The sequence below is a fragment of the Fringilla coelebs genome, assembly GCF_963513975.1.
Source record: "Fringilla coelebs genome assembly, chromosome: 36".
Lineage (NCBI taxonomy): Eukaryota > Metazoa > Chordata > Aves > Passeriformes > Fringillidae > Fringilla > Fringilla coelebs.
Window position 1 is genome coordinate 814,680 of NC_140062.1, and position 18,586 is coordinate 833,265.

An 18,586-nucleotide genomic window follows, 5' to 3' on the forward strand; every position below is an offset into this window, starting at 1 on the left:
GATATTTAATTAGCTTGATGACCTCATTAATTAGCTCACTTCATCATGAATGGCTTGATATTTAATTAGCTTGATTGCCTCATTAATTAGCTCACTTCATCATGAATGGTTTGATATTTAATTAGCTTGGTTACCTCATTAATTAGCTCACTTCATCATGAATGGCTTGATATTTAATTAGCTTGATTGCCTCATTAATTAGCTCACTTCATCATGAATGGCTTGATATTTAATTAGCTTGATTACCTCATTAATTAGCTCACTTCATCATGAATGGCGTTAATGACTGAGCCAGCAGCGTTTCTGTGGGGTCAGATGCGACGTCATTAATGTCATTTATGTCTTTAACATAATTAATGTAATTAACATAATTAATGTCATTAATGTAATTAACGTAATTAACCTCATTAACGTAATTAAGGATGCCAGACTCTGTGACCTGGGGCACCTCATTAGCTAAAACAATGCACTGAGTTAATGAGACGGGGGATGCCTAATGAGAAGAGTTAATTACTTTATTGCTAATTAGCTAACGAGCTTCCTGCGGTTTTTTTCCCACTTTTCTCATTTTTTCCCATTTTTCCTTTTCCCATTTTTCCTTTTTCCATTTTCCTTTCACATTTTTCCTTTTCCCATTTTCCTTTTCCTATTTTCCTTTTTCCATTTTCCTTTCCCCATTTTTCATTTTCCCCTTTTCCTTTTTCCCACTTTTCTCATTTTTTCCCCATTTTCTTTCCCTATTTTTCATTTTCCCCTTTTTCTTTTTCCCACTTTTCTCCCATTTCCCCCCAATGTTTTCCTCCATTTCCCTTTTTTCTCATTTTTCCCTTTATCCCCATTTTCCCCATGTTTTCCCCCATTTTCCCCCATGTTTTCCCTGTTTTCCCTATGTTTTTCCCATTTCTCCCCCTTTTCTTCCCATTTTCCCCATTCCTCCCCTTCTTTCTTCCCATTCTTCCTCATTTCCCCCACTTTCCCCCTCTTTTTTCCCTTCCCCCCCATTTCCCCCCACATTCCCCCCCATTCCCACATTTTCCCCCTTTTCCCCCCATTTTTCCCACATTCCCCCCCTTTTCCCCCATTTTTCCCCATTTCCCCCATTTTCCCCCCATTTTCCCCTATTTTTTCCCCATTCCCCCCATTTTTCCCCCTTTCCCCCCCATTTTTCCCACATTCCCCCCCATTCCCACGTTTTCCCCCTTTTCCCCCCATTTTTCCCCCTTTTCCCCCCATTTTTCCCCCATTCCCCCCCATTCCCACATTTCCCCCGTTTTTCCCACATTCCCCCCATTTCCCCCCCTTTCCCCCCCTTTCCCCCCCATTTTTCACAATTTCCCCCATTTTTCCCCTTTTCCCCCCATTTCCCCCCCTTTTCCCCCATTTTTTCCCCATTTCCCCCTGTTTCCCCCCTTCCCCCCCCCATTTTTCCCCATTTCCCCGTTTCCCCCATTTTCCCCCATCTGCCCCCCACATTCCCAACACTCCCCCCATTCCCCCCATTTTACCCCCACCTTTCCCCCCCTTTTCCCCCATTTTTCCCCATCCCCCCCATTTCTCCCCCCCATTCCCTCCCATTTTTCCCCCATTCCCTCCCATTTTTCCCCTATTTCCCCACATTTTCCCCTCGTTTCCCCCTCCATTTCCCCCCATTTCCCCCCCATTTCCCCCCATTTCTCCCCCATTTCCCCACATTTCCCCACACTTCCCCCCATTTCTCCCCATTCCCCCCATTTCCCCCCCATTTCTCCCCCCATTTCCCCCCCATTCCCCCCCATTTCTCCCCCCATTTTTCCCCCCTCCATTTCCCCACATTCCCCTACATTCCCCCCCCATTTCCCCCCATTTCCCCCCATTTTCCCCCCATTTTCCTATTTCCCCCATATTTTCCCCCACATTCCCCCCATGTTTCCTCCACACTCCCCCCATTTTTCCCCCTTTTCCCCATTCCCCCCCCATTTTCCCCCACATTCCCCCCATTTCTCCCCCCATTCCCCCCCACATCCCCCCACATTCCCTCCCTCCATTTCCCCCCCATGTTTCCCCCATTTCTCCCCCATTTCCCCCCCATTTTTCCCCACATTTCCCCCCCATTTCCCCCCATTTTCCCCCCATTTCCCCCCATTTCCCCCCATTTCTCCCCCCATTTCTCCCCCATTCTCCCCCATTTTCCCCCACATTTTCCCCCCACATTCCCTCCATTTCCCCCCATGTTTCCCCCCTTTTCTCCCCCCATTTCCCCCCATTTCCCCATGTTTTCCCCCACATTCCCCCCATGTTTCCCCCACATTCCCATTTTTCCCCACATTCCCTCCCATTTGCACCCCCCATTTCCCCCCATTTCCCCACATTACCCCCCCCATTTCCCCCCCATTTCTCCCCATTTCCCCCCCATTTCCCCCCCATTTCCCCCCATTCCCCCCATTTCCCCCCACTCCCCCCATTTCTCCCCCAATTCCCCCTCCCCAGCTGGCAGCCCGTGGCCCAGGCCGTGCTCCAGCAGCGCTCACTGCTCTCTGCGCTGCTGCAGCGCCTGGCCGAGCGGCACCGCGAGCTGCAGCGCCGTGCCCGCCAGCTGCACGCCTGGTCAGTGTGTCCCTGAGTGTCCCTGAGTGTCACCTGAGTGTCCCTGAGTGTCCCTGAGTGTCCCTGTGTGTCCCTGTCCCCATGTCCCCTCCCCAGCGCTCGCTGCTCTCTGCGCTGCTGCAGGCCTGGCTGAGCGGCACCGCGAGCTGCAGCGCCGCGCCCGCCAGCTGCACGCCTGGTCAGTGTCACTGAGTGTCCCCTGAGTGTCACTGAGTGTCCCTGAGTGTCCCTGAGTGTCACCTGAGTGTCACTGAGTGTCCCTGAGTGTCCCTGTGTACCCCCCCCCCCCCCCATCCCCTCCCCAGCGCTCGCTGCTCTCTGCGCTGCTGCAGCGCCTGGCCGAGCGGCACCGCGAGCTGCAGCGCCGCGCCCGCCAGCTGCACGCCTGGTCAGTGTCCCTGAGTATCACCTGAGTGTCCCTGAGTGTCACTGAGTGTCCCCTGTGTGTCCCTGTGTGTCCCCTCCTGCCCCCCACGTGTCCCCTGTGTCCCCTGCTGTCCCTTGCTGTCACCCGAGGGTTCCCTGAGTGTCCCTTGCTGTCCCCTGAGTGTCCCTGCTGTCCCCTGCTGAGTGTCCCCATGTCCCCTGCGGTCCTCTGCTGAGTGTCCCCTCTGTCCCCTGAGTGTCCCCTCTGTCCCCTGCTGTCCCCTGAGTGTCCCTGCTGTCCCTGAGTGTCCCCTGTGTCCCCACTGTCCCCGTGTCCCAGCTCGCGGCGGGTGTCGGACGCGCAGCAGCGGCTGCAGGTGGAGGTGAAGCTGGCCATCCTGCAGGTGATGCGCGAGCTCAACAAGCGCGCCCAGGCCCTGGTGGGCGACGTCCAGGTGAGCCCGTGCCACCCCCGTGTCCCCACCCTGCCCTGTCCCCGTGTCCCCAGCCCCGCCCTGTCCCCGTGTCCCCACCCTGCCCTGTCCCCCTGTCCCCAGCCCTGCCCTGTCCCCCTGTCCCCACCCCTGCCCTGTCCTTGTGTCCCCACCCTGCCCTGTCCCCCTGTCCCCAGCCCCACCCTCTCCCCACCCCTGCCCTGTCCCTGTGTCCCCACCCCACGCTGTCCCCGTGTCCCCAGCCCTGCCCTGTCCCCGTGTCCCCACCCTGCCTTGTCCCCAGCCCTGCCCTGTCCCCCTGTCCCCACCCTGCCCTGTCCCCCTGTCCCCAGCCCCGCCCTGTCCCTGTGTCCCCACCCTGCCCTGTCCCCGTGTCCCCAGCCCCGCCCTGTCCCCGTGTCCCCACCTCGCGCTGTCCCCCTGTCCCCACCTCGCGCTGTCCCCCTGTCCCCAGCCCCGCCCTGTCCCTGTGTCCCCAGCGTGTCACCGAGGGCCGGCGGCAGCAGCTGGAGCTGGTTTGCACCCCCAGCCCTGCCTCTCCCTGGTGTCACCCTGCTGTGTCCCCCCACGGTGTGACCCCTGTCCCTGTGTCCCCCTCGGTGTGACCCCTGTCCCTGTGTCCCCCTCGGTGTGACCCCTGTCCCTGTGTCCCCCTCGGTGTGATCCCTGTCCCTGTGTCCCCTCCCCAGTGTGACCCCACTGTCCCCCACTGTGTCCCCTCCCCAGTGTGACCCCGCTGTCCCCCACTGTGTCCCTCCACAGTGTGACCCCTGTCCCCGTGTCCCCAGCGTGTCACCGAGGGCCGGCGGCAGCGGCTGGAGCGGCAGTGCCGGTGTGCAGCCCCAGCCCTGTCCCTCCCCGGTGTCACCCCCCTGTCCCTGCTGTGACACCCCTGTCCCCGTGTCCCCAGTGTGTCACCGAGGGCCGGCGGCAGCGGCTGGAGCGGCAGTGCCGGTGTGCAGCCCCAGCCCTGTCCCTGCTGTGACACCCCTGTCCCTGTGTCCACCCCGGTGTCACCCCCCTGTCCCTGCTGTGTCCCTCCCTGTGGTGACACCCCTGTCCCCGTGTCCCCAGCGTGTCACCGAGGGCCGGCGGCAGCGGCTGGAGCGGCAGTGCCGGGCGCTGAGCCGGGCGCGCCGCCAGCAGGAGCACGTGCTGCGCTTCGGGGCCCGCGCGCTGCACGGCCGGCACGGCACCGCCCTGCTGCTCTCCAGGAGGCTGGTGAGGGGGATTGGGAACCCCAAAATACCCCGGGGACCCCCCCAGGGAACCCCAAAATACCCTGGGGACCCCCTCAGGGAACCCCAAAATACCCCGGGGACCCCCTCAGGGAACCCCCAGGGAACCCCAAAATACCCCAGGGACCCCCAGGGAACCCCAAAATACCACGGGAACCCCAAATACCCCAGGGACCCCCAGGGAACCCCCCAAATACCCCGGGAATCCCCCCAGGGACCCCCAGGGAACCCCAAAATACCCCGGGAACCCCCTCAGGGACCCCCAGGGAACCCCAAATACCCCAGGGACCCCTCTGGAGACCCCCCAGGGTGGGGGTGGCACTTGGGGACACTTGTGGCCTTTGTGGCTGTGACTCTGCCCTCAGAGTGGGGCCAGCCCCATTTCCTGCTCCATGATGTCCCCGGTGTCCCCTGGTGTCCCCTGGTGTTCCCTTGGTGTCCCCAATGTCCCCAATGTGTACCCAGGTGCAGGCACAGCTGCTGGGAGCCCTGGGGGTGTCAGTGTCCCCCTGATGTCCCCAATGTCCCCAATGTCCCCAGGTGCAGGCACAGCTGCTGGGGGCCCTGGGGGTGTCAGTGTCCCCCTGATGTCCCCAATGTCCCCAATGTGTCCCCAATGTCCCCAATGTCCCCGGGTGCAGGCGCAGCTGCTGGGGGCCCTGGGGGTGTCAGTGTCCCCCTGATGTCCCCGATGTCCCCAATGTCCCCAATGTCCCCAGGTGCAGGCACAGCTGCTGAGGGCCCTGGGGGTGTCATTGTCCCCCTGATGTCCCCAATGTCCCCAATGTGTCCCCAATGTCCCCAGGTGCAGGCACAGCTGCTGGGGGCCCTGGGGGTGTCAGTGTCCCCAATGTCCCCAATGTCCCCAGGTGCAGGCACAGCTGCTGGGGGCCCTGGGGGTGCCCCTGGAGCCCCCCGAGCCGCAGGGGGAGCTGCGGTTCCAGTGGGACCTGCAGGGATGGACACGGAGCGCCCAGAGCTTCGGTGAGGGGACACTGGGGACACTGGGGACACTGAGGGGACAGCTGGGGACACTGGGGACAGCTGGGGGGACAGTGGGGACACTGCGGTTCCAGTGGGACCTGCAGGGATGGACACGGAGCGCCCAGAGCTTCGGTGAGGGGACACTGGGGACACTGGGGGGACACTGGGGACAGCTGGGGACACTGAGGGGACAGTGGGGACACTGAGGGGACACTGGGGACACTGGGACACTGGGGGGACAGCTGGGGACACTGAGGGGACAGTGGGGACACTGCGGTTCCAGTGGGACCTGCAGGAATGGACACGGAGCGCCCAGAGCTTCAGTGAGGGGACACTGGGGACACTGAGGGGACACTGAGGGGACACTGAGGGGACAGTGGGGACACTGAGGGGACACTGAGGGGACAGTGGGGACACTGGGGGGACAGCTGGGGACACTGAGGGGACACTGGGGACAGCTGAGGACAGTGGGGACACTGGGGGGACACTGGGGACAGCTGAGACACTGAGGGGACAATGGGACCTGCAGGGATGGACCCGGAGTGCCCAGAGCTTTGGTGAAGGGACAATGGGGACACTGAGGGGACAGTGGGGACACTGAGGGGACAGCTGGGGACACTGGGGACAGCTGGGGACACTGGGGACAGCTGGCACACTGAGGGGACAGCTGGGGACACTGGGGACAGTGGGGGACAGCTGGGGACACTGGGGACAGTGGGGACACTGAGGGGACACTGGGGGACACTGGGGGGACAATGGGGGGCAGCTGGGACACTGAGGGGACAGTGAGGGGACAGCTGGGGACACTGGGGACAGTTGGGACACTGGGGGGACGATGGGGACACTGAGGGAACAGTGGGGACATCTGGGGGACAGCTGGGATACTGGGGGGACAGTGAGGGACAGCTGGGGACACTGAGGGGACCTCTGGGGACAGCTGGGGACACTGGGGGGACAGCTGGGACACTGAGGGGACAGTGGGGACACTGAGGGGGACAGTGGAACCTGCAGGGATGGACCTAGAGAGCCCAGAGCTTCGGTGAGGGGGACAATGGGGACACTGGGGGGGGACAGTGAGGGGACAGTGAGGGACAGCTGGGGGGACACTGGGGACACTGAGGGGACAGTGGGGGACAATGGGGGGACAGCCAGGGGGACACCAGGGGACAGGGACACAAGGGACAAGGGCATGGGGTGACAAAGGACAGGAGGGCTGAGAGTGGCAGTGACAGGGGGTGACAGGGAGGGGGTGGCAAGGGACAGGGGGGTGACGGGGAGGGGGTGACAAGGGACGGGGGGTGACAGGGAGGGTGTGACAAGGGAAAAGGTGTGACAGGGAGGGGGTGACAGGGAACAGGGGGTGACTGGGGAAAGGATGTCCCAGGGAAGGGGTGACAAGGGACAAGGGGGGTCGGGGGGGTGACAAGAGACAAGGGGGGTGACAGGGAGGGGGGTGACAAGGGACAAGGGGGGTGAGGGAGGGGGTGACGGGGGGGGTGACAGGGAGGGGGGTGACAAGGGACAGGGGGTGACGGGGGGGGGTGACAAGGGGGGTCAGGGAGGGGGGTGACAAGGGGGGGTGACAGGGGACAGGGGGTGACAGGGAGGGGGTGACAAGTGACACAGGGGGTTAGGGGACCGCAGTGTCCCCTGACCCCCTCCCCCCCCTCCAGGCACCATCATCTCGGAGCCGCCCCTCCCCCTCTCGCAGAGCCCCCCCCCGCGGCCCCTCCCCCACCTCGCAGGTACCCGGGGACATTCTGGGGGTGCCACCCCCCCTGTGATGTCCCCACCCCTCCCCCATGTCCCCGCAGGTACCCGGGGGACATTCTGGGGGTGCCACCCCCCCTGTGATGTCCCCACCCCTCCCCCGATGTCCCCTCCCCCACCTTGCAGGTACCTGGGGACATTCTGGGGGTGCCAGCCCCTGATGTCCCCTCCCCCTGTCCTGTCCTGCAGGGCCACCCCCAGGTGGTGACGGGGGGCCAGGTGACACCGGAGCTGCTCCTGCAGGGTCCCCCCCAGCTGTCACCTCCCCCCCAGCTGTCACCTCCCCCACGGCTGTCACCTCCCCCCCTGGAGCCAGCCCCGAGCCCCGAGCCGGGTGAGGGGACAGGGGAGGGGACAGGGGGACAGGGGGACAGGGGGACAGGGGAGGGGACAGGGGAGGGGACACGGGGACAGGCGATGGGGATGGGGATGGGAGGGGACAGGGGACACAGGGACAGGGACACGGGAGGGGACAGGGGGACAGGGGAGGGGACAGGGGGGACATGGGAGGGGACAGGGGATGGGGAGGGGACAGGGGGACAGGGGAGGGGACAGGGGATGGGGAGGGGACAGGGGGACATGGGAGGGGACAGGGGATGGGCAGGGGACAGGGGGGACAGGGGGTGGGGACATAGGGACAGGGGATGGGGATGGGAGGGGACAGGGGACAAGGGAGGGGACACAGGGACAGGGACACGGGAGGGGACAGGGGGACAGGGGATGGGGACACGGGAGGGGACAGGGGATGGGGACAAGGGGACAGGGACACGGGAGGGGACAGGGGATGGGGACAAGGGGACAGGGACACGGGGAGGGGACAGGGGATGGGGACAAGGGGACAGCCACAGGCAGTCCCTGACTGGCGTTTGTCACCAGCCACCAGCCCTGAGAACGGCGTCACCGGAGGCAGGACGTGAGTGGGGAGGGCGGTGTCACTGTCCCTTGTCACCCCCTGCCACCCCTGGGATCCCCCTGTCCCTTGTCACCCCCGTCCTGGTCCCTCCTGTCCCTTGTCACTCCTGTGCTGTCCCTTGTCCCAGGGTGACCCTGTCCCCTGTCCCAAGGGTGACCCTGTCCCCTGTCCCTTATCCTGGGGTGACACTGTCCCATCCCAGGGTGACCCTGTCCCCTGTCCCCAGGTGACCCTGTCCCCTGTCCCCGGGTGACCCTGTCCCCTGTCCCAGAGTGACCCTGTCCCCTGTCCCCTGTCCCAGGGTGACCCTGTCTCCTGTCCCCTGTCCCAGGGTAACCCTGTCCCATGTCCCCTGTCCCCTGTCCCAGGGTGACCCTGTCCCAGAGGTGACCCTGTCCCCTGTCCCAGGGGTGACACTGTCCCATGTCCCCTGTCCCCTGTCCCAGGGTGACCCTGTCCCTTATCCCAGGGGTGACACTGTCCCCTGTCCCCGGGTGACCCTGTCCCCTGTCCCAGGGTAACACCTGTCCCCTGTCCCATATCCCAGAGGTGACCCTGTCCCCTGTCCCAGGAGTGACCCTGTCCCCTGTTCCTTGTCCCCTGTCCCTGGGTGACCCTGTCCCCTGTCCCCTGTTCCTTGTCCTCTGTCCCTGGGTGACCCTGTCCCCTGTCCCCTGTCCCTGGCTGACCCTGTCCCCTGTCCCTGGCTGACCCTGTCCCCTGTCCCAGAGGTGACCCTGTCCCCTGTCCCCTGTCCCAGGGTGACCCTGTCCCAGGGGTGACCCTGTCCCCTGTCCCCTGTCCCCGGGTGACCCTGTCCCCTGTCCCCTGTCCCCTGTGCAGGAGGGACCCCGGCAGTTCCCCGCGGGAGGAGAAGCTCGTTAAGACGCTGCTCATTAAGCGGTAATTAGAGAGTGGGGGAGGGGAGGAGGGACCCTGGCACCGCTCTGTCCCTTGTCACCTGTCACCCTAGCCAGGGCCACCTGCAGCCCCTCCTGACCTGTCCCTTGGCCAGGATGTCCCTGTCCCCTGTCCTGGGGTCCCCCTGTGCCAGGACCCCCCGTCCCTGTCCCCTGTCCCCAGCCCTCCCCAGCCTTGTCACTGTCACTGTCCCCCTGAGCCTTGTCAATGTCACTGTCCCCAACCCTCCCCAGCCTTGTCATTGTCCCTGTCCCCAACCCTCCCCAGCCTTGTCACTGTCATTGTCCCCTGTCCCCAGCCCTCTCTAGCCCTGTCACTGTCCCTGTCCCCTGTCCCCAACCCTCCCCAGCCTTGTCACTGTCACTGTCACTGTCACTGTCCCCAACTCTCCCCAGCCTTGTCCAGAATGTCCCTGTCCCCTGTCTTCAACCTTGTCACTGTCAATGTCCCCCTGAGCCTTGTCACTGTCCCCAACCCTCCCCAGCCTTGTCACTGTCCCCAACCCTCCCCAGCCTTGTCACTGTCCCTGTCCCTGTCCCCAACCTTCCCCAGCCTTGTCACTGTCCCTGTCCCCTGTCCCCAACCCTCCCCAGCCTTGTCCCTGTCCCTTGTCCCCCTGTCCCTTGTCCCGCTGTCCCAGAGCTCTCAGGGACCCCCAGCCCCCCGATCTCCCAAGATCCCCCCCCGAATTTTAGGGTCCCCAGGTGACCCCTCTGTCCCCCAGGATCCCCCCTGGAGTTTTGGGGTCCCCGTGTGACCCCGCTGTCCCCCAGGAGGGGTCCCCTGAGTTTTGAGGCCCCCCCAGGTGACCCCGCTGTCCCCCAGGAGGACCCCCCGAGTTTTGGGGTCCCCGTGTGACCTCGCTGTCCCCCAGGAGGGGCCCCCCGAGTTTCGGGGCCCCCCAGGTGACCCCTCTGTCCCCCAGGAGGGGCCCCCCCGAGGCCCAGGGCAGCCCCCCGAGTTTCGGGGCCCCCCATGTGACTCCGCTGTCCCCCAGGATCCCCTCTCAGAGGTTTTGGGGCCCCTGTGTGACCCCTCTGTCCCCCAGGAGGGGACCCCCCGAGGCCCAGGGCAGCCCCCCGAGTTTGGGGGCCCCCCGGCTCCCCAAGCAGCCGCGGGTGAGCCTGGAGCGCCTGGAGCTGGACCTGGAGCTGGACCCGGCACAGCCGCCCGTGTTCCGCATCTTCCCGGGGCCCTCGGCACAGGAGTTCAGCCTGATCGTCATCGAGCAGGGGACAGCCGAGGGGACAGAGGGGACAGCCCAGGGGACAGCCCAGGGGACAGCCCAGGGGACAGAGGGGACAGAGGGGACGGTGCAGCCGCATGGAGCTCTGCTTGTCAAGGTGAGTGACGCCCGTGTCCCCTCCCCATCTCTGTCCCCCTTCCCATCCCCCTCCAGTGTCCCCTGCCCTCACTGTGTCCCCTGTCCCCTAACCCTGTCCTCGAGCCTGTCCCTGTCCCCTGTCCCTCACCATGTCCCCTGTCCCCAACCATGTCTCCTGTCCCTGTCTCCTGTCCTTGACTGTGTCCCCTGTGTCCCTGACCATGTCCCCTGTCTCTGTCCTTGTCTCCTGCCCTGCCCTGTCCCCTAATCCTGTCCTCGAGCCTGTCCCTGTCCCCTGCCCTGTGTCCCCTGTCCCCTGCCCTGTCCCTGTCCCCTGTCCCTGACCCTGTTCCTGACCCTGTCCCTGTCCCCTGCCCTGTCCCCTGTCCCTGTCTCTATCTCTGTCCCCTGACCCTGTCCCTGTCTCTATCCCTGTCCCTGTCCCTGTCCTTGTCTCTATCCCTGTCCCTGTCTCTATCCCTGTCCCTGTCCCTTGCCCTGACCTTGTCCCTGTCCCCGTCTCTATCCCTGTCCCTGTCCCTGTCCCCTGCCCTGTCCCTTGTCCTTGTCCCCTGCCCTGTCCCTTGTCCCTGTCCCCTGCCCTGTCCCTGTCCCCTGTCCCTGTCTCTATCCCTGTTCCTGTCCCCTGCCCTGTGTCCCCTGTCCCTGTCCCCTGCCCTGTCCTGTCCCCTGTCCCTGTCCCCTGTCCTGACCATGTCCCCTGACCCTGTCCCTGTCCCCTGTCCCTGTCCCCTGCCCTGTCCCCTGTCCCTGTCTCTATCCCTGTCCCCTGACCCTGACCCTGTCCCTGTCCCCTGTCCCTGTCCCCTGCCCTGTCCCCTGTCCCTGTCTCTATTCCTGTCCCCTGTCCCTGTCTCTATCCCTGTCTCCTGCCCCTGTCCCCTGACCCTGTCCCTGTCCCCTGCCCTGACCGTGTCCCTGTCCCCTGTCCCCTGTCCCTGTCCCCTGCCCTGACCGTGTCCCCCCTGGCAGGAGGAGCAGCAGGAGTCGCCCATCGGTGACACCGGGGACACCAAACCCGTGGGGCTGCTGCCCCCTGCCCCGGGGGAGCCGGGCCCTGCCCCGGGCCCCGACCCTGCCCCGGGGGGGCTCCCGGGGGGGCTCCCGGGGGTCTCGTGCTGCCGCGTGTGCGGCCAGGCCGGGGCCGTGGTGATGTGCGACCGCTGCCAGCGCTGCTTCCACCTGCACTGCCACCTGCCCGCGCTGCAGGACGTGCCCAGGTAGGGGACACGGGGAGGGGACACGGGGAGGGAGGGGACACGGCACCGGGGAGGGGACACGGGGAGGGGACACGGCACCGGGATGGGGACACGGCACCGGGATGGGGACACGGGGAGGGGAGGGGACATGGCACCGGGGAGGGGAGACGGCACCGGGATGGGGACACGGGGAGGGGATACGGCATCGGGGAGGGGACACGGGGACCGGGGAGGGGACACGGCACCGGGATGGGGACACGGCACCGGGATGGGGACACGGGGAGGGAGGGGACACAGGGAGGGGAGGGGACACGGCACCAGGGAGGGGACACGGCACCGGGATCTGCCACGGGGAGGGGACACGGCACCGGGGAGGGGACACAGCACCTGTTCCCCTGTTCCCTTTCCCTCATTCCCGATGCCCCGTTCCCAATCCCCGTTCCCCTGTTCCCTTTCCCCCATTCCCGATCTCCATTCCCCCATCCCCGTTCCCCCATTCCTGATCCCTGATCCTGATCCCCGTTCCTGACCATTCCTGTTCCCAATCCCCATCCCCGATCCCCATTCCCGATCCCCGTTCCCCCATCCCCGATCCCCATTCCCGATCCCCGTTCCCCCATCCCCGATCCCCATTCCTGATCCCCGTTCCCCCATCCCCATTCCCGATCCCTGTTCCCCCGATCCCGATCCCTGTTCCCCCGTTCCTCGTTCCCAATGCCTCTCCTGACGCCCTGCTGCGCCCCCGCAGCCCCGAGTGGACATGTTCCTCATTCCCGTTCCCCCATTCCTGTTCCCGATCCCTGTTCCCAATCCCTGTTCCTGGTCCCCGTTCCTGTTCCCCGTTCCCCCGATCCTGATCCCCGTTCCCAATCCCCAATTCCCAATTCCCGTTCCCGATCCCCGTCCTGATGCCCCCTGTGCCCCCGCAGCCCCGAGTGGACGTGTTCCCCATTCCCAATTCCCGATCCCCGTTCCCAATTCCCGATCCCCATTCCCAATTCCTGATCCCTGTTCCCGATCCCGGTCCTGATGCCTGCTGTACCCCCGCAGCCCCGAGTGGACGTGTTCCCCATTCCCAATTCCCATTCCCAATCCCCATCCCCATTCCCAATTCCTGTTCCCAATTCCCAGTCCCCATTCCCAATCCCCATCCCCGTTCCCAATTCCCAATCCCGGTCCTGACGCCCCACAGCACCCCTGCAGCCCCGAGTGGACGTGTTCCCCGTTCCCAATTCCCAATCCCAATTCCTGATCCCTGTCCTGACACCCCCTGTGCCCCTGCAGCCCCGAGTGGACGTGTTCCCCATTCCCAATTCCCGATCCCCATTCTCAATTCCTGTTCCCAATTCCTGATCCCCATTCCCAATCCCCATCCCCGTTCCCAATTCCCGATCCCCGTTCCCGATCCTGCTCCTGACGCCCCGCTGCACCCCTGCAGCCCCGAGTGGATGTGTTCCCCATTCCCAATCCCCATCCCTGTTCCCAATCCCTGTTCCCAATTCCTGATCCCCGTTCCCAATTCCCGATCCCCGTTCCCAATCCCGGTCGTGACGCCTGCTGCACCCCACAGCCCCGAGTGGACGTGTTCCCCATTCCCAATTCCCGATCCCCGTTCCCATTTCCCGATCCTGACACCCTCTGTGCCCCGCAGCCCCGAGTGGACGTGTTCCCCATTCCCATTCCCAATCCCCGTTCCCAATCCCTGTCCTGATGCCTGCTGTACCCCCGCAGCCCCGAGTGGACGTGTTCCCCATTCCCAATTCCCATTCCCAATTCCCGTTCCCGATCCCGCTCCTGACACCCACTGCACCCCGCAGCCCCGAGTGGACGTGTTTGCTGTGCCAGGAGCTGCCCCCGCCGCTGCCGGAGCCGCAGCCGGAGCCGGGCCCCGCGCTGAAGCTGAGCCCCCAGGACCAGCAGGTGAGGCCGGGCTGATCCCGCTGGGATCGATCCCGGGGATCCCCTGGGATCCTCCTCGGGATCCCGACCCCGACCCCGACCCCGCAGCGCTGCGAGTTCGTCCTGCTGGAGCTGCTGTGCCACGAGCCCTGCCGGCCCCTGCAGCGCCTCTGCAGCTCCCCGGTGAGCGGGGGAAACAAGGGGGGATCGGGGTGGGATCGGGGGGGATCGGGGGTGGGATCTGGTGGGATCAGAGGTGGGATCTGGTGTGGGATCTGGGGGAATCAGAGGTGGGATCTGGGGGGATCAGAGGTGGGATCGGGGGTGGGATTTGGGGGATCAGAGGTGGGATCGGGGGTGGGATTTGGGGGGATCAGGGGGGGATCTGGGGGGGATTGGGGGTGGGATCAGGGGTGGGATTTGGGTTGGGATCGGGGGTGGGATCTGGGGGGATCGGGGGTGGGATCTGGGGGGATCGGGGGTGGGATCTGGGGGGGATCAGGGGTGGGATCGGGGTTGGGATCAGGGGTGGGATCTGGGGGGATCGGGGGGGATCGGGGGTGGGATCTGGGGGGATCGGGGGTGGGAACAGGGGTGGGATTGGGGGTGGGATCAGCTCCCCAGTGAGCAGGGGGATCTGGGGGGATCTGGGGTGGGATCTGGGGGGATCAGGGTGGGGATCGGGGGTGGAATCGGGGGGCGGGATCAGCTCCCAGGTGAGCAGGGGGATCTGGGAGGGAATCAGGGGTGGGATCGGAGGTGGGATCTGGGGAGGGATCGGAGGTTGGGATCAGCTCCCCGGTGAGTGGGGTGGGATCAGGGGGGGATCGGGGGTGGGATCTGGGGGGGGATCAGCTCCCCAGTGAGTGGGGCAGGACTGGGGGGATCTGGGGGGGATCGGGAATGGGAGCTGCCCCTTTTGGGATCAGGGGTGGGATCAGGATCGAGGGGTGGGATCGGGGGTGGGATCAGCTCCCCAGTGAGCAGGGTGGGGATTGGGGGGATCGGGGGGGATCAGGGGTGGGATCAGCTCCCCGATGAGCCGGGTGGGATCAGGGGGGGATCCCTGGTGGGATCAGCTCCCCGGTGAGCAGGGGGAGCCTGGCAGGGAGCTGGGGGGGATCTGGGGGGGATCAGGATCAGGGGGTGGGATCTGCCCTGTTGGGATTGGGGGTGGGATCAGGATCAGGGGTGGTATCGGAGTGGAATCTGGGTGGGATCAGGATCAGGATGAGGGGTGAGATCATGGGTGGGCTATGCCCCATTTGGGATCTGGATGTGGGATCAGGATCAGGGGGTGGGATCAGGATCAGGGGGTGGGATCTGGATGGGATTAGGGCAGGATCTGCCCCATTTGGGATCATGGGGTGGGATCAGGATGTGGGATCAGGATCAGGGGGTGGGATCAGGATGTGGGATCAGGATCAGGGGGTGGGATCATGGGTGGGGTCTGCCCTGTTTGGGATCATGGGTGGGATCAGGATCAGGGGGTGGGATCTGGGTGGGATTAGGGCAGGATCTGCCCTGTTTGGGACCATGGGGTGGAATTATGGGTGGGGTCTGCCCTGTTTGGGATCATGGGTGGGATCAGGATGTGGGATCAGGATCAGGATGTGGGATCAGGATCAGGGGGTGGGATCATGGGTGGGGTCTGCCCTGTTTGGGATCATGGGTGGGATCAGGATCAGGGGGTGGGATCAGAATCAGGGGGTGGGATCATGGGTAGGATCAGGATCAGGGGGTGGGATCAGGATCAGGGGGTAGGATCAGGATCAGGGGGTGGGATCATGGGTGGGATCAGGATCAGGGGGTGGGATCTGTGTGGGATCTGCCCCTCTTTGGGATCTGTGTGGGATCTGCCCCGTCTGGCCCCGCTGACCCCGCTGCCCACCCCAGGACGGCCGCGACGCCATGGACCTGACGCTGATGCGGGCGCGGCTGCAGGAGAAGCTGAGCCCCCACTACCACAGCCCCGAGGAGTTCGCCCGCGACGGCTGGCGCCTGCTGCGGCAGTTCCACCGCCTCACCGAGGTCTGGCCGCCCCGGGGGGGCTCTTCTGGGGCTCTTCCTGGGGGATTTGGGGTGCTCCAGCCCCTCTGGAATTCCCCTTTTTCCCCACCCAGGACAAGGCGGATGTCCAGTCCATCCTGGGGCTGCAGCGATTCCTCGAGAGCCGCCTCAGCGCCGTCTTCGGCGACCAGAAATTCTCCAGGCTCCTGCTGGATCCCGAGGAAGCCCTGGAGGTGTCTCCAGGCTCCTGATCACCCCTCCTGGGGGGATGGAAGCCCTCCCAGCACCCCAATTTCCCCTCCCAGCACCCCAATTTCCCCTCCCAGCACCCCAATTTCCCCTCCCGGGACCCTGATTTGCCCCCACGGGTTCGGGTTCCCCTCAGAGCCCCCCGGGATGTGGGGGTGCCCCTGTTCCCCGTTAGCCTGGGGTCACGTAGGGAAATAAAGCCCTGGTTTGGTCTCCTGGGTTCTGCCTCATTTCTGGGCTGGACTTGACCTGGATTTCCTGGATTCTGCCCCATTTCAGGGTTTGGGTTTCCTGGATTATTCCCAATTTCAGGGCTCAGATTTCCTGGATTCTCCCCCATTTCAGGGTTTGGGTTTCCTGGATTCTCCTCCATTTCAGGGCTCAGATTTCCTGAGTTCTGCCCCATTTCAGGGTTTGGATTTCCTGGATTCCCCCCCATTTCTGTGCTTGGGTTTCCTGGATTCTACCCAATTTCTGTGCCTGAATTTCCAGGATTCTCCCCCATTTCAGGGCTTGATTTGAATTTCCTGGATTCTCCCCCATTTCAGGGTTTGGGTTTCCTGGATTCTGCCCCATTTCAGGGCTCAGATTTCCTGGGTTCTCTCCCATTTCAGGGCATGGGTTTCCTGGAATTTCCCTCATTTTAGTGTTTGGATTTTGGGAATTTTCCCCCATTTCTGTTTTTGGATTTCCTGGATTCTCCCCCATTTCAGGGCTCTGATTTCCTGAATTCTGCCCCATTTCAGGGTTTGGATTTCCTGGATTCCCCCCCATTTCAGGGCTCGGATTTCCTGGGTTCTCTCCCATTTCAGGGCTTGGATTTCCTGAAATTTCCCTCATTTTAGTGTTTGGATTTGGGGAATTTTCCCCCATTTCTGTGTTTGGGTTTCCTGGATTCTCCCCCATTTCAGGCCTTGATTTGACCTGGATTTTCTGATTCTGCCCCATTTCAGGGCTCAGATTTCCTGGGTTCTCCCCCATTTCTGTGCTTGGATTTCCTGGAATTTCCCTCATTTTAATGTTTGGATTTGGGGAATTCTCCCCCATTTCAGGGTTTGGGTTTCCTGGGTTCTGTCCCATTTCTGTGTTTGGATTTACTGAATTCTGCCCCATTTTAGGGCTCAGATTTCCTGGGTTCTCTCCCATTTCAGGGCATGGATTTCCTGGAATTTCCCTCATTTTAGTGTTTGGATTTGGGGAATTTTCCCCCATTTCTGTGTTTGGGTTTCCTGAATTCTGCCCCATTTCAGGGTTTGGATTTCCTGGGTTCTTCCCCATTTCAGGGCTGGATTTGACCTGGATTTACTGAATTCTGCCCCATTTCTGTGCTTGGAGTTCCTGATTCTCCCCCATTTCAGGGCTCAGATTTCCTGGATTCTGCCCCATTTCAGGGCTTGGATTTCCTGGATTCCCCCCCATTTCTGTGCTTGAATTTCCTGGATTCTCCCCCATTCCTCTGCTTGGGTTTCCTGGATTCTACCCAATTTCTGTGCCTGAATTTCCAGGATTCTCCCCCATTTCAGGGCTTGATTTGATTTTCCTGGATTCTCCCCCAGTTCAGGGTTTGGATTTCCTGGATTCTCCCCCATTTCAGGGTTTGGGTTTCCTGGGTTCTGTCCCATTTCTGTGTTTGGATTTCCTGGGTTCTGCCCCATTTCAGGGCTCGGATTTCCTCGGTTCTCTCCCATTTCAGGGCATGGATTTCCTGGAATTTCCCTCATTTTAGTGTTTGGATTTCCTGGAATTTCCCTCATTTTAATGTTTGGATTTGGGGAATTCTCCCCCATTTCAGGGTTTGGATTTCCTGGATTCTGCCCCATTTTAGGGCTCAGATTTCCTTGGTTCTCTCCCATTTCAGGGCATGGATTTCCTGGAATTTCCCTCATTTTAGTGTTTGGATTTCCTGGAATTTCCCTCATTTTAATGTTTGGATTTGGGGAATTCTCCCCCATTTCAGGGTTTGGATTTCCTGGATTCTGCCCCATTTTAGGGCTCAGATTTCCTTGGTTCTCTCCCATTTCAGGGCATGGATTTCCTGGAATTTCCCTCATTTTAGTGTTTGGATTTCCTGGAATTTCCCTCATTTTAATGTTTGGATTTGGGGAATTCTCCCCCATTTCAGGGTTTGGATTTCCTGGATTCTGCCCCATTTCAGGGCTGGATCCACCCCTGTGCCCCCCATTTTCCCTCTGCTGCCCCCCCGAGCTGAACTGGGGCTGGCAGCGCTGAGAGGGGAGGGACTGGGAGGGGAAACTGGTCCCAGTTCAACCCCGGGCCTACAAAGATGGCGGCGCCCATGAGCAACATGGCGGCGCCCATTGGGGAACGGGCCTCAAGCCCCGCCCCCGGCGCAGGATTGGCTGGTGGGAGCAGGGGAGAGCCGAAGTGCCCCGGAAAGACCCGAGGGGCGGAGATCGGCGATTTTCGGAGCGCCTCGCCCCGCCTCCCTTTCCGGAAGAACCCGAAGTGTTCCGGAAAGAGCCGAGCGTGAAGCGCGGGAAAGAGAAACGAAGCGGCTGCCGGAAAGAGCCGAGGGGCGGAGATCGGCGCTTTTCGGAGCGCCTCGCCCCGCCTCCTTTTCCGGAAGAACCCGAAGTGTTCCGGAAAGAACCGAAGCGGGGTCGAAGCGCCGGAACGAGTCGATCTCCTTCCGG

General features: G+C 62.8%; 1 protein-coding gene across 1 annotated transcript in view; it reads left to right on the top strand.

The window, feature by feature from the left end:
• Positions 1-16,117, top strand: part of TRIM28 (tripartite motif containing 28) — a 23,762-nt gene extending 7,645 nt beyond the window's left edge. Inside the window, exons 5-19 of the mRNA XM_084224335.1 lie at positions 2,467-2,583; positions 3,290-3,404; positions 4,479-4,625; positions 5,512-5,626; positions 5,706-5,758; positions 7,300-7,371; positions 7,586-7,730; positions 8,273-8,309; positions 9,153-9,212; positions 10,279-10,573; positions 11,548-11,795; positions 13,592-13,694; positions 13,782-13,856; positions 15,570-15,704; positions 15,797-16,117. Of these exons, the coding sequence (XP_084080461.1) occupies positions 2,467-2,583; positions 3,290-3,404; positions 4,479-4,625; positions 5,512-5,626; positions 5,706-5,758; positions 7,300-7,371; positions 7,586-7,730; positions 8,273-8,309; positions 9,153-9,212; positions 10,279-10,573; positions 11,548-11,795; positions 13,592-13,694; positions 13,782-13,856; positions 15,570-15,704; positions 15,797-15,934 (1,855 nt within the window). The 3' untranslated portion in view covers positions 15,935-16,117. The remainder of the gene's footprint in view (positions 1-2,466; positions 2,584-3,289; positions 3,405-4,478; positions 4,626-5,511; positions 5,627-5,705; positions 5,759-7,299; positions 7,372-7,585; positions 7,731-8,272; positions 8,310-9,152; positions 9,213-10,278; positions 10,574-11,547; positions 11,796-13,591; positions 13,695-13,781; positions 13,857-15,569; positions 15,705-15,796) is intronic.
• Positions 16,118-18,586: the final 2,469 nt, after the last annotated feature.